The sequence below is a fragment of the Ixodes scapularis genome, unplaced genomic scaffold (genome assembly GCF_016920785.2).
Source record: "Ixodes scapularis isolate PalLabHiFi unplaced genomic scaffold, ASM1692078v2 ptg004235l_1__unscaffolded, whole genome shotgun sequence".
NCBI classification, from domain to species: domain Eukaryota; kingdom Metazoa; phylum Arthropoda; class Arachnida; order Ixodida; family Ixodidae; genus Ixodes; species Ixodes scapularis.
The window spans coordinates 18,406-32,890 of NW_024610386.1; the positions used below are offsets into that span (position 1 = coordinate 18,406).

General features: G+C 44.8%; 1 protein-coding gene across 1 annotated transcript in view; it reads left to right on the forward strand.

Annotated features, from left to right (window-relative positions):
• LOC121834707 (maternal protein tudor-like) overlaps positions 1–14,485 on the forward strand; it is a gene marked incomplete at its 5' end in the record, with an annotated part of 47,283 nt that overhangs the window by 15,899 nt on the left and 16,899 nt on the right. Inside the window, 2 exon segments of the mRNA XM_042288441.1 lie at positions 10,149–10,277; positions 12,556–12,793. Of these exon segments, the coding sequence (XP_042144375.1) occupies positions 10,149–10,277; positions 12,556–12,793 (367 nt within the window).

Genomic DNA, 14,485 nt, shown 5'->3' on the forward strand with positions numbered 1-14,485 from the left:
AAAGTAATCGGGGTTTTCTTGGCCCTCTTGCAAAACCGCGGTGTTTTTTGTTCTGTTTTTTCGGTACTCTTTGATGCGTACTTTAGTTGTTTAATATCTTATAATGCGCCGTCATCAAGCCTCTCGTAAAAGTTGGGGCCGTCAGTTTGACGTCAATGGGCTGCACGGCGAACTGAAGTTTTGAGGTGTCGTATATGTGACAAGGAATGTAGGAAGTACAACATCTTTTTTTAGAGTTACGAGCACGGCAACGCTTCTTGCGCGCACTGAAAATTGTGCTTCAAAGGCGCAGCGCGAGCTTGCAGTTGTAATGCTACACCGCACGGTAGCCTGCGGTAATAAAATTTTTATTAATAACCATAAAGCAGTTTGATTACGTGTTGCAATACACTAAAACCGAGACGGTGAGCAGCGATTTGAGAGGCTGTGACGCGAAGACACCAATACTGTGTATTGCTGCTCCTCCGAAGCTTGACGGTCACCGTTCGCGGCTCTCCTTTTAGAGCACTAATAGCCAGGCAAAGCGCAAACATATCTTCATCACCGCCAAAAATATTCTGTCACAAACAGTAACGTGGCCGGTGCCTAAAACGCACTCGCTCGCCACAAAGCTTCGCCCTTTGAGGTTTCTGCAACTTCTAAATAACACCATAATCGTTTCCCTAACGTGCGTCGCCATCTCCGTCACCTGTAATATGATCCCTCCCTAACTGCTTCGCATTTGTAGACAAATAAATAATTTTTAGCGCACTGAACAGCGTCAGCGAGCAGGCGCACGGGTTATCCTGGAGAATTTATCCCCGTCTCTTCCGCCATCTTGGAACTACCGCCCCGCCACCTATAGGGCGTTGGAGTTGCGAATAGCACAAACCATTTACAACGAACTTCCAGGATGCGTTCGTTGTAAGGCGAGAGCTTCGCTTTCTTTCTCGTCTCTTCACCTCCGCCTTGTAACAACGCGCTGTAGAAATTTTTGTTTGCATGCGTGCAGAGTTTTTTTTTTTTTTTTTTAGCTTATTTTCTTTTCTGAATCGCTTCTCTTCGGTTAATTTTGTTTGAACCTTGAGCGTTTGGAAATTTCTTTCTTTCCTACTTCTTGGGGGGAAGGGACAGGCTAAAAGAGTGTTGTTTGCATGTTTCTGGAAGCCTTCCCGGGGTGAAAAAGTTTGATATAGCCAATACGTTGTTTGTTATAAAAAGTACATTTTACGTGCATTTTTATTTAAATTTTTCGCGAGTTCGACATAGACAATAATTTGCTGTATGTGGGTTCGTTCTAAATGGGTTTCACTGTTGCAATATATCAAACTATTTTGCGATCCCCTTTGAATTCGATATATCCGGGTTCAACTGTATCCAGTTTTACATTCACGTGCATCTTGGCCCCCAATTTACAGCTCCGCTTCACAAGTCGTAGCCTGCAACATTTTCAGGGGTGGAACAACTGCGCCATTTTGCGCCAGACGCATTTGTTTGCGCCATCCTGCGCCATGTCGCGGAAACTGCGCCACAACCAATACCATGCGCCATTATGCACCAAATCGCAAAACGTGCGCAAAAAAATTGTGTTTTGTCTTGGTTTCGCTTTCTATCGACTCGATTGGCAACAATGAGCGCGTTGGTCGATCTTGCAATCCTTTGTTCTGTTCTTCTCCCTGTGTATCCCAAGTCGGAAGCTTGCGAAAAAACTCAAGGGTCGAATTCTAAGCGCTACACCACTTGCGACTGGATTGTTATTCTTTAACTGTAAGCGGTTAAGCAAGTCGGCCGAGGTGAGGTCGAGTCGTTAAGCGTCGGATTGCCTGAGGCTCTGCGGCCCGAGATCCGGACGTCAGACAGTTGAAAACGAATGAGCAAAAGATTCCTTTTAGTGCTTCATCGTTAGAAGTTGAAACCGCATTCCCGTAAGATAAATCGTGATCTGATAGAACTGAAATGCGGTTTGATCCGAAACCTTGCCAGCCAGCAGCTCTCACGCGAGCGGTGGATCTGCTCGGCGTACTTTAGCCTTGCTCCTGCTTATCGCTTCGAAGGCAATAACTCCGTTAATCATAGTGTGCTGCTTCGATATTGAGTTGCACAATAGTATAAACTCGAAATTTGTTGCCCTGTTTATCTCTGCAACTACACGTCCGTTGCTTACGCACATTGCGTAGTTCGCACATATAATTACTATGTCGAGCACGTGTGGGCTGTGCGATAAGCAGTGCTGGTTTGCATTTTTAGCAGCTGAAAGCCACTCAGAAATTATCAAGGACACTATCTTCAGAAACATATGGTACTTGCTTTTTGGTTCTCTTTATGGCTCACAAAGTTTCAAGTTTTCGCATCTTTTACACTGTTATCCCATCTACCTAAATCCCTAACCATTTATGTTCATCTGTGCTGCTAAGCACAATTGAAATTGCTCCCGTGCTTGTCTAAGACACAAGCTGAAGTGCAGTGAAAGCTGATCTGAACTGTTCCTAGCCTGGCTCCAGAATGTAGTTTTAGCTGCTCCGAACCTGCTCCAAGACAGCTGTTTCAGCTGCTCCCGTGGCTGCTCCCAAGTACATTTCATGAGTTCCACCCCTTATTTTACTACTATATTGGAACATTGTGAGACTGCTCCATACTGGACAAATTCACATCTGGACGGTCAATGCAGTCCGCTTAGCTAATGTTGTGAATATTGCATTTCACCAAGATATTGAGCAGTGAGGCTAGGAGCAGTTGCCGATGTCCCGCTAATCGGCTTAGCTTCTCACTCTGGAGTCTCTCTCAGCGCCACCAGAAGTTTTCTTTTCATGTAGATACCTCCCTCCCGTACACGCCTGTAGTTCTGCGTATCGTTTGGCCCAGCTAGAAAGCAGTGATGCGATTGCTGCGCCAAACTGTGCCCAGGGGCCAACCCTGCTACATCTATCTACATTTTGCCAAAATATGGGTAATCTGCGCCAAGCCTGTGCCAAAAAACCAATTTCGGTCGCCTTTCAGAACCGGAACTAAACTGAGTATCGTAATTGAGCATGCGTGCGTTTGGCACAAGCGACTGCCCGGCACAAAGTTCCCTGGATCAATTGTCCCTCCGGTCTTGCATGAATTTCCCTCCGTCTCGCGTTTCACACTCTCATCTTCTCGTAAATCTCGTCTCGCATCTATTTCTTTTTTTTTTTTTTTTAACGATAGACGCAGGTGTGTGCGGATGCTAGCATGCCAGGTACCAGCCATGCCATCATGCTGTGAAACGAAACCATGTTTTTGCGTGGTGGGAGTTACTTTGTGTGCTGAAGCACTTGCTCCTGAAAGCAACGTCCGTGGGAAAACTATATTTGGTCCCTGCTTTCCACTCACCGTGGTCGCGCGACGTCGGGTGTTGCCGTCCCCACGTCGCTGCAGATATGGAGCTTCCTAAAATTACTAAGTATCGCCACATGTTAATCAACATTCCTATTATTGTTTAAATCATACGTTACTACAAGAAACCCTCTTTAACTCAAAGACTGATGTGTCAAAGTATCTCGATGGGTTTTCTCTCGAGATGGACCCCAGTACGTGAAAATTCTGCCGCGAAAGAAAGTTGGTGAAGAGAAGTGAGCTAAAGCAAAGAAGGCAATGTCTGCACGCTGAGTCCGCAAAGCACGCTTGTTTGTCTTCAGTTCAGTCATTGCACAAAGTGCTCCAAGAACTTTTTGAGCCTGGCTCGCAATGTCTCGCATTGATGTGCCCAGGTACTTTTTTTTTTTTTTTTTATAGTTTGCTTGAATTTTGTTTGTTGGCCTGGCAAGCGCACGCCGCTGGGCTGTTTTTTGTGGTATGCTCGACAGTTACATTTTTTATACAATTTTAGGAATCAGTTGGCGAGGGGCGTAATGGCATCGTTTCGGTTTTGATCGAACAGAAGTTGTCTCTGCTCGCACGACAAAGCACGCGCAACTGCAAGCCTGCCGAAGTTGCCCTGACGTGCATGCGAACATGATTGCACGACAGAGGCACCAGTTTGAGATGCTTGCAATCCATTGTTTTACGTTTGCTTACTTATGACAAAAATCTGGCACGTCGGGAACCAGTAAAACGGTGGCAAGCAGTTTTTTTTTTTTTTTTTTCGGAATCGCTTGGCAATGCCTACGGCACTGTACACTTGTGGGATGTCTCAGCAGTAAAAACACAAGCAGCGAGTACCGTCACAACACGTCAACATCACAACACAACGCAAAGTGCCCTTCATGTGTACAGCACTTAAAACTAATATTTTTATTTTTCTAAGAATATCTGCACCAAAACGTACATTTGCTGCTCCAAAACACTGTTTTGGCTGCTCCGAAAGGTGCTCCAAAATGGCTTAGACCAATCACATCACTGAAAAAGTCACACTTAGTTCTTTCAGTGCTTCTTTACTCGGAGACAACTATCTGTAGCAAATAAAACTAAAGGCATACTTGGGTGTTTCACCAAACTTACCCGTAACATGCGAATAAAGTCTCATCTCGAGGGAGCGCTATCCTGGTGTGAGTGGAAGAACTGCTCCATCACTAGGGTTCCGCATTTTTGTATAAATCGGAAGAAATTTGAAAAACGCTGACCGGTAAAATTTTTGTCAACTCGGATTTATCCTAAAAACTTCAAATCTCAAGCTCACGAGAGCAAAATAAAAAGCATATAATGAATTTTATAAGAGCACAGGGTCGGTGGGCCCCCTTTTGTCAGTAGTCTCGGACTACTGACAAAAGGAGGTTTAGCCTTTAGCTCGTCAAAGTTTGTTCAGGACAACGAGTCGTGCTACCACTGGTTCACGACAAAAGCTATTGTTGAGGTTTCAAGCTTGATCCATACTGTTTGTACTTCTTAGAAGAAGGAAGGGTAGTGTTTTTATTTCTTAGAAGAAGGAAGGGTAATGTTTTTATAAGGGTGAAAGCTAGAAACCCCTATATTTCAATGGACGCAAAGTGCAGCTGAAGCTTCCGTGCTTCCCTGTGACCGCGTCGAGTAGTTTAATTACTTTTAAGGCAGTGGTTCTCAAATGGGGGTCCGCGAAGCCCTGCCTCATAAGTCAAGCCTTGGCAATAAAAGTTGTCTTTTTTCAGATCGAGAAGAAATGTTTCAGTTTTCGGGCCAGTTTTTTAGTCTTTATGTCCAAAAGAGAAGTCTTTTTCACACTAGCCCTTAGTTATATCCATTTATTAAATCATTATTTTATGTAACCTACACCTTTCCCGTCCCTTGACCCCGAACGGGGTCCTCCATCATCTCCGCCGATTCCTAGGGGGTCCGCGAAACATCGACGGTTGAGAACCACTGCTTTAAGGTATCGACAGTTATTGAGGCGACACTTCTTTGCCGTACTTGTTGCGGGATAGTTAGTATTGCCAATGGCAATGGCACTAATGCCAAATGTAACTGCAGAAATATCATTCGATAGTGGCAAGTTCTGATGAATTTGGGGCATGTTTGTGTCCACACTTTATTTTGTTTTGAAACACTTAAAATGGGAAATGCTGTAAACGTGAACTCTGAATTTCAGAGAATTGGCGATCTACTGATTGTAAATTCCAATAAGCCCCGAATTTTCTACTAAGAATGAACTCCGGAAAACACCCTCTGCAATTCACGAGAAACAAGCCTCGAAAACAGGGAATTCTGTTTAGGACGTAGCGCTCAATGGGACAGCCCGAGGAGGGCAGGCCACTCACTTGGCCATAGACAAAGCAGGTATATTGCCGGTTGGGGCAATCTATACCTCACAGGAAGCTGCATAGGTGGCTGGAAACAGTCAGCGACGGGATGATTGAAACGGTAAGCATTTGCTGTTTGTACTAAATGAGGCGAAGAACCAAGACCGCCTTGTAAGCAAAATTTGTCCTCGGTCCAGCAGCCACCTCGGCCATGAGCCTCCCCTGCTGGAACTTGCACACAGTGCTACGTAACGAGAACAGTTCTTTAGCTGCTGCCAGGATGGCGCTTCCATGAGAAGGCGCCGTCGGTAGTGGCGTCACCAGGGTCTGCGGCAGGGCCGGCAACACGGGAAGTCAGAATTTCCCTAGCGAGTGCCCGAAATTCCCTATTTCTGCCAAAGAAAATCTGACGAGGGGAATTCGGAGATTGAAACTGACGAATGAAACCCTATCTTCAGTTTAGATGTTATGCATTTCATCGGAACAAGGTACTGCTTAATAGCTTCATCAATAGCACTTTTTTCTAATGGTCAGTCCAAAACAAAAGGCGTAACACAAGCGAGTGTTCTCAAACTCAAACACAGGGAACATGACAGAATAACTATACCATTTCGTGCACATCACTTCACAAAATATTATTATTCGTGGTTAGGGATGCCGCGAACTTTTTCCGAATCGAAGTTTCGATGATCGAATCAAGCGGTTCGAGAGGTTCGAAAGTTTCCGAATTTTCGAACTTTTCATATCGTCAAATTCGACTACCGTCGAATTTTCGAACTTGTTAAACTAAGAAGTTCGACGCTTTTCGAAATTTCGAACTTATTACGCTGCAAAATTCGATGCTCATCGAATTTTCGAACTTGATAGACTAAACAATTCGATGATTTTCGAACTTTCAAATTTATTGCACTAAAAAGTTTGAAGCTTTTCGAACTTTCGAACTTCCTGCGCTAAGAAATTCGATAATTTTCGAACTTATTAATCTAAAGAATTCGAAAATTGTCGAACTTCCGATTCCTGAAAAGTAGAAAGTTCGACGAACTTCGAATTTTTAGGGTAAAAGTTCGAAGTCCGTCGAACTTCGAAAGACGGGCGGGCGGTTTCATTTGGATTTAAGCAGTGAGGTACATTCGTAATTTTTTTTCTCGCATTTTTACATCTGGTGTTGCATTCTTGGCGAAAGACAATGCCGTTTATTTCAATCATCTGGCATGCTTGGATTTAAAGGAATAGATTCCCGAAGGAGCGGGGAAGGACGACGGGTTTTTGACAATTTTCGTTTGTGCCATATTTGAAGCGCACTGTAGCCGAATATATTTATGGTAGAGATGTTACACTTTTTAAGAATGATCAATGTATAACCTAGGTAAGTGTCGTCTTAAGATATGATTATTGTTGTTCAAGACGAGTTTTGAAGAAACATCCAAACATGTACCTATGGGCAATTATGCCCTAAACTTGGCAATATTTTTCGTCGAAATTGTTTGAGGTATCGCATTTAAATTAACACCACAGACAGTACTTATCATTACTATCTCCAGAATACAAATTAATGTATATATTGTTCTTTTCACGTTGAGAAATAAATTAACTCAGGGGAAAAGATTTCTAATATTGTTCAAATTCGGCACGTCATTAAAAAAAAAAAAAAAAAAAAAAATTTTTTTTTTTTTTTTTTTGCGTTTTACTTTTTTGGGACGTGTTTCTTTTAGCCTGTAGACATTTCGGTAGATGAAATTTGTTTCGTAGTTCTGGGCCTCTGAATATGCAAGAATACCACACTTCCGGCGGATTCTTGATAGTTTTTTTTTCTCCAGCTTTTTTATTTTTTGCATTTATTGTTATGTTTATTTATTTCTTATTTTTTTTACCAATGGCACAGTTATTTAGGTCGAAAAGACACAGCTCTGAACTTCCGAACCGCTAAGCATGTGACGAGTAGTGCCTTCTGACAACGAGTTTCTAACAATGACCAACTACGCAATCTTTTATGCAGTGAAGAGCGACAGTAGCTATACATATGCATAAATAATTTCAGATTAAAATGAACTCGACCATGCTCTCTTTCCCTGTATTGTTTCCTTTAACAGTCCGAAATATCTGGGAGGGGGGCGAGAGGCTGGAGCCCCCCCCCCCCCCCTTCCCCCCCGTTCTTCCTCTTCCGACGCTGCTGGTATGGTAGAACGCTCCTCGACCTCAAGTTGTGTCGACTTCCGTACTTTTTGCTCGGCGTTTCTTCAGTCTCCGGGAAAAAAAAACTCCAAAACAATTACAAACTAAAAAATTGTCAAGGTGCAGGCGAGCTGGTGTATGTTGATCATGATGCAAAATCCCGAGCCTGGGAATGAAATTCGCATGAAATAGTGTAAGAAGAAAGAAAAAAGGGGACAGGACAAAGTCTCAAACTCAGTTGAGTTGAGTTTGAGACATTATTTTTGAGCTGAGTTTTCAGCTGAGTTGAGTTTGAGACATTGTCCTGTCCCCTTTTTTCTGTCTTCTTACACTTTTTCTTTCAAATTTTATTCCCAGTCTCAGGATTTTGGATCATGTACAAACTAAACTTATCATATGCCAGCGTCACTCGGGCGGCGTTCCAGCGGATTACTACCAGCGTGCAAGGGGGTGGGGAGGCAGTTTGCCAGATCGCTTCAAGGTTTTTCTGAGCCTCAAGTAACCCTCAACCACCTGCCTGCCCCTGGCCGTTTCGAACTGGACGAGTATCGTTAAACAGTGTGTTCGCGTGATCACTACTGCGTGATGCACGTTAAAGAACCCCCCCCCTCCCCGAGCTGGCGGCCCAATTACTGATCTGCACAAGTCACTCTGCACTGGCAAATAATCCAGCACATCCGGGACACTCGTCGTCTCATTTAAATGCCTGACCAACTTCGCGCAATCTGAATATCACACCCGAACATTTCTAAACCTGATTTAGTGAAAACTAGTGAGGCGTGAAAACGTTATTTGGAACTGAAACTGTGGCGGAACATGAAAACCGGACTTCGAACTTTGCGCACTTGGACTTTAAAGAAATTCGAAACCTAAGTTTCTTTTTCGAATTTAGCGCTAAAAAAGAATCGAAACCTTCGAACCTTATGTAGCAATAAATTCGAAATCTTCAAATTTATCGAACTTCATGTCTATAAAAATTCGAAACGTTCGAATTTTTCGAATTTCAGATCCAAAGAAATTCGAAACATTCGAATCTCTCGAATTTCAAGTTAGGAAAGTTCGAAATCTTCTAATTTCTCGAACCTCAAGTAAAAAAATATTCGAAATAATCGAACCCGAACTTCTATAAACCGTAAAAGCTTCGAACTTTTCGAATTCGAAACTCCACGATTTTTTAAAGTTGCGAATTTTTCGAATTCGAATTTCTGTACGGTCGAAAATATCGAAACCTTTCGAATTCGAACATCAGTTCGGTTCGAAAATATCGAAATCTTTCAAAATCGAACCTGGGGTGGTTCGCGGCATCCCTATTCGTGGTAAGTCTGTATCTCCAGACATAGCAGTATTTCTTTTTCGAGAAGGCACAGCAGTGCTCTTAGAAAGTTCCACTTGGCTGATCCCTTGCCCCATAGCTTTCATGGTGGTAATGAAAACGGATGAAAATTGATTTTGCCGAAAAAATGTTGTTCGAGTGCTCCTCAGTGTTTCCAGGTGGGTGTGGAACAAGCCGGCAAACGGCTGGAGGGAATAACCTGAATCTAGCCAAAGCCACTAAAATTTTATGTTTTCTCAAAATAAAATCATGATTGACCTATAAACTTTCAGATCCATACGGTGCCCAGAATTTCCCTCAAGCTAGCAAGAGTTCCCTTATTACCACATAGACCAGAATATTACCTTGATCTAGGAAATTTCCTTTAAGTTGGCAGCCCTGGTCTGTGGCGCCCAAAGATATAGGCCGCCACAAATACCCCCCCCCCCCCTCCCCCAGTTCGCATGTTCTGGATGAATATGGTGAGCACTGTGTTAAATGGGACATGCTATGGTTTTTGTACTTTCGATAAATATTTCACTTGGAACTAATCTTCGTCATTGATGACCTGCGGAACATGCATTAACCACTTGGAACTAATCTTCGTCGTTGATGACCTGCGGAACATGCATTAACTTTTGTTTTGGCACCCACGACACTATTGAATCTAGAAACTTCAAGTGGAAAGTCACGGTGCAAAGTGTTGGCATGCCATCACACAAAACGACGACACATTTACAAACATGCAGCCTTGTTTTGAAACATCAGACACAATGAAGTCAGTTAAATTTTTTGGACATCTGTGTTGTGTTTGTCCTTGTCCCCACTCTCCAGGGTTAAATGTCTATCAGACAATTTTACTTTGCAAGCAGTGCAAGAAATGTTCCAAGGACTGGTGTTTTTTGTTTTGTTTTTCCGTTACTGTATCTGTTTTAGAACATATCCATGGCCAGAAAGCTCATGAAATAGACATATTTGGTAGACCGATCTGTTGTGGGATGCTCCGCGTGCAGGTGAAACAGATTCCCCAGGAGCTGACGGAGCAGCCGGGACAGGCGTTCCAGTGCAGCCTGGACTCTGGCTCCAATGTTGACCCAGGCCTGCTGTCTGCCAGGATCCTCGGCAAGGAGTTGGTGCTCCAGGTGAGCACGTCGGGAGGTGCAGAACGGTCGTTGGTGGTTCGCAGAGTGCCACGCGTTTCAGCAGATAGTCTGCTTTCACGATGTGCCCGACACTCTTCCGAGAGAACCTGGACTATAGTTGTCCATAAGGGTTCAAAGGAAGGACCGATTTGTAGTGGCAAAGTTTTGAATCTACATTTCTCGGGCTGTCGGTGGTTCTCGCAACCCGCAAATCTGCTCGCGGTTCATGCTCCAGCCTTGGCTCTACGCCGGCACATTTGTAAAGCGGGGGCTTTTTGGCCATGCTACCTGTACAACACGGAATGTGTTTTACGAGTTGTTTTCTACAAGAGTCGTCGCGAACAATCGTCAACAATGAGTAACTCGCAGGGAGCGTTGGGCGTTAGGGTTATGTATAAAACATTAGCCCTGGCAGAGCTTGAACCTGGGTCGGAAGCCACTAAGTGACTATGCAATCGCCGCCCGATTTTTCGAACTTTGCAGGGACCAGAAAAAACATCCGAATAGTAGAGTAGTCAGGAAAATCAGCAGATTCAAAAACTTGCCTTTATTACATCTAAGCGGGCTTAAAAAAGAGCCGCCGGTAGTGCCTTGCTTCAGGTTATGCCTCTGCTTGTGTTTGGCCACGTTCTATGCGGAGCGCAAGTTTGTCTGCCAAACCAAGCTAGTCAGTTTGGCAGACGAGCAAACAAACATGGAATCTATCATGGTGGCTTCTCTGTGGTGTTCCTTGCTGATCGCTCGCGACAATTGTGTCCAAAATATCGAACAAGTCCTAGTTATCGGCGTCCGAAAAATCGGTTGGTGACTGTAGTTGGTAAAAGTCAAAAGTTCGGGGGAAGCTCCTCTCTCTACATCAGCAGAGAAAACGCTGAAGCGGCGAACTACTCTCCAGAGTTCGCTCTGCTGAGGTGGAAAGAGGTGGGAGGAGCTCCCCCGGAAACCTTGGATGTGTTGCCGGCCGTAGCGCATCTGGTCTGGAGAAGTAAATGCTTTTATTTTGAATGCAAGCATGCCGGCAAGAGTGGCAGGTTTTGAGATGAAAATAATAAGTAAACTGAATGAGAAATGAAGTTAATGAAATATATCAAAATATAAAATAATAAAAATAAGTGACCTATAAAATATATGTAAAATAGAAAAAAATGAAAAACCCAGTGCAAACCACACGCCTTGTTTGGCTTCTGCTGCACGCTGTTTGTGCTCCCTGTTTTTTTGTTGTTTTTTTTTTTCAGCACGGTCTAGTTTCTGTCATTTTTCCTCTTTCCCGGTGTTATATTCTGCGCCGACGCGGCGGTGCTCTAAAGCCTGGCTACATTGGACGCAAGCGCCGGTGACTCACGTTCGACGTAGCCGGGAAACTACATGCCCCGAGCGGACCTGGACGGTCGCCGGAGCGAGAAGAAAGGACAACCAACGGATTCAGGAGCGGGGCGAACACTGGCCGATGAGGCCGCAGATCACGCGCGGCTCATGCCGTCGCGTGCTGTCCTTTTTATTTTTTATATGGATGCACGAGATGGCTACTTTAAAAAGGAGATGTCAAGTAGCGCCATCTCGTGCAAATCAAAATACTACACCCGGGTTTAGAATAAGTAGGAGAGAATAGATTTTTTGGGGTTCTTGTTCGCGGAGGATGCGTCGGGGTCCCAGGGGTTGCAAAAGCGCTGGGTAATGCAGATGGTACCGTTCTGTGCAGGACGTTAGCATCGTGGAATTTTTGAAAGAGAAAAAAAGCTGCAATGTTTTCAGAGCGTGAGACCAGAGTCGCTCAAAAGTATCCTCGCTTTTCAAGGTGCAAGAAGGCAACACTGCAAGACCGCATCGGCAGTTGTCGCTTTCGTGCCATGCATGAGCGATGCAGGTGGAAACATGCTCGACGAAACTAAAAATAATCCGCGCATTTGTAGAAACTTAGTTAGAACTGCCCTGCATCTTCTAGTAGTACCGTTCGGATCGACCGACATTCAGGGATGTCTCGTGGGCAGTAAGAGCATGGTTTCATTTGACAAGAAAGCAATCGTAGCCGGGGACGGGTTAGAGACGCAGTAGACGTTTCGCCTACAGCACAACCTTTTTTTCCGCCCTTGATAACACTTCGACGCGCACACTGCCAAAGCCCATCTGCTAAAGGCGCAGCTTCTGCCGCCGATCACGGTGCCGGTTCCTTTCAAATCGCCGACCCTCTTGTGGCGGTGCCTCGTGATACGGCGAGGCCGCAGCGTTCGTTGTGACGAAGCTACGAAATGTAACACGTCGCGTTTTGTGTACGACCCAGGTGCGCGAGCAGCTCGACGTGGCATTGGTTGCCGGATCCCTCTTCGACACCTCCGGGGAAGAGGAGGTGAACGTGCTCGATGCGCTGTCCCCTCCGCCAGTGGAAGCCGCGCAGGACGTGGCGAAGGGCATCGAAACGGAAGAGGCGGCCGCCGCGCCGCCAAAGCCCCAAGAGCCGGCGAGGGCACAAGAGGCCGCACGGTCCAAGGCGTCGCCCCCGCGGCCGCAGTTCAATCGCAGTGAGTATCGCGCGGGAATTTCGATCCTCCGGCGCTTTCTGTGGTGCGAAGACGAAAGTGGGACGGTTCGGTTCTGCCCATATGCCTAGAACGCGTCTGCCGCCAGTGTGATTGCCCGGTCCTTTCTTTCTTTCTTTCTTTCTTTCTTTATTTGTTTTCCTTCGGGCAGAGCCCGAAAGAAGTGCCAGTGCAAGATGCAAAAAAAAGAAGCCTGACGTGGCTCCGGTCCCTTACAGTCCACACATAAAAAATAGCATGGAAGTGCATTCCATCTAACAAAGTAATACAGTATGATAAAAGCTTTTACAGAACTGAAGCGCAGATACATAATAGAAATGCGACAATGAAAGCCATGTATATAAGGATAAAAATGCGTACTGAATGCAAAAAACGAGAATACAGATTATAATCAGCATAAAAGAAAAAACAAGTCATCTAAGGAACACAAATAACAAACATCATTATCGCTCACTTTATGGAAACTAAACAGTATATACCCAACAAAATATAACAAGGCGAGTCGTGCACATAAAATAAAACAAGGATGAACTTTGAAGGTATAAAGTATAATACAACGCTTTATTGTGATTATAAATTTTATATCGCTGCCTACCAGCAGTGCTTTACATTCTTTTTTAAAGGGAGCGATTTTGCATAGTTCATAGAGGGCATGTTATTTAATAGATTACAGTCAAACCCACTTATAAGAATGCAATAGTTCCGCGGAAAGTGGTCGTTTTATCAGTAGTTCATTATATCTGGACTTACCTTTAACCCATTCGCTTCCGAAGACGGCGTTCCGCCGTCCGCGGGAGAAAGGGCCAAAGTGCAATAAGACGGCGAATCGCCGTCCTCCGCAAAATAATGTTTCCAAAATATATTGATAGATGGCGACACTTTACAGGCTGTAGGTGTTTTGATTAGTACTTTTGACACCAGATGGTGCCACGTACGTGATTATTTTATGAATATTTAGAAGTGAAAAAGAAGTTTGCGGTTCTTTTTGTATGAAAAGATGGCGTCGCGGAAGAGGAGGTGTCTCACCAGCGAGGAAATTCTTAATCTGGTGTTTAAAAGTGATGATGACGACTGGTGACGACCTGAAATTCACCATGGACATCGAAAGCAGTGATTCGGACAGTGACAACGATGCTGAGGCTTCGGACTCAGAAGAACCACTTGAATCTTTGGTGTCAGTCGCGCCACCACCATCGAAAGCTCCAAGGCTTGACGCCTGGCAATGGGAGGACGACGACAGCGCCGACAAAGTCGCGAAGATCCCTTTCGCCGTAGCACCAGGTGTAAAGAGAACTATTCAGATAGCTGTAGGAAACAGTCCTACAGCCCTCTCAATGTTCAATGCTTTGATAGGCGAAGACTTCTGGCAGATGCTTGCACGTCACGATGCACGATGCTTACGCACTTGAGAAGCAGGCCTCCTCTCCGGACCCTTTGTGGTTTCCCACAACTCCAGGTGAGATGAAAGCGTACTTTGCCCTTTGCATTCTTATGAGCCAAGTGAAAAAAAGCAGCATTCAAGCCTACTGGTCTCAGAGAAGCGTCATTAGCACGCCCTTCTTCGCGTCCGTGATGCCCAGGCAGCGGTTTTGGGCGCTCTCACGATACCTTCACCTGTGCGACAACAGCCTGCCAGTTGATGACGACCAACTTCGAATGCTGCGTCCAGTCCTG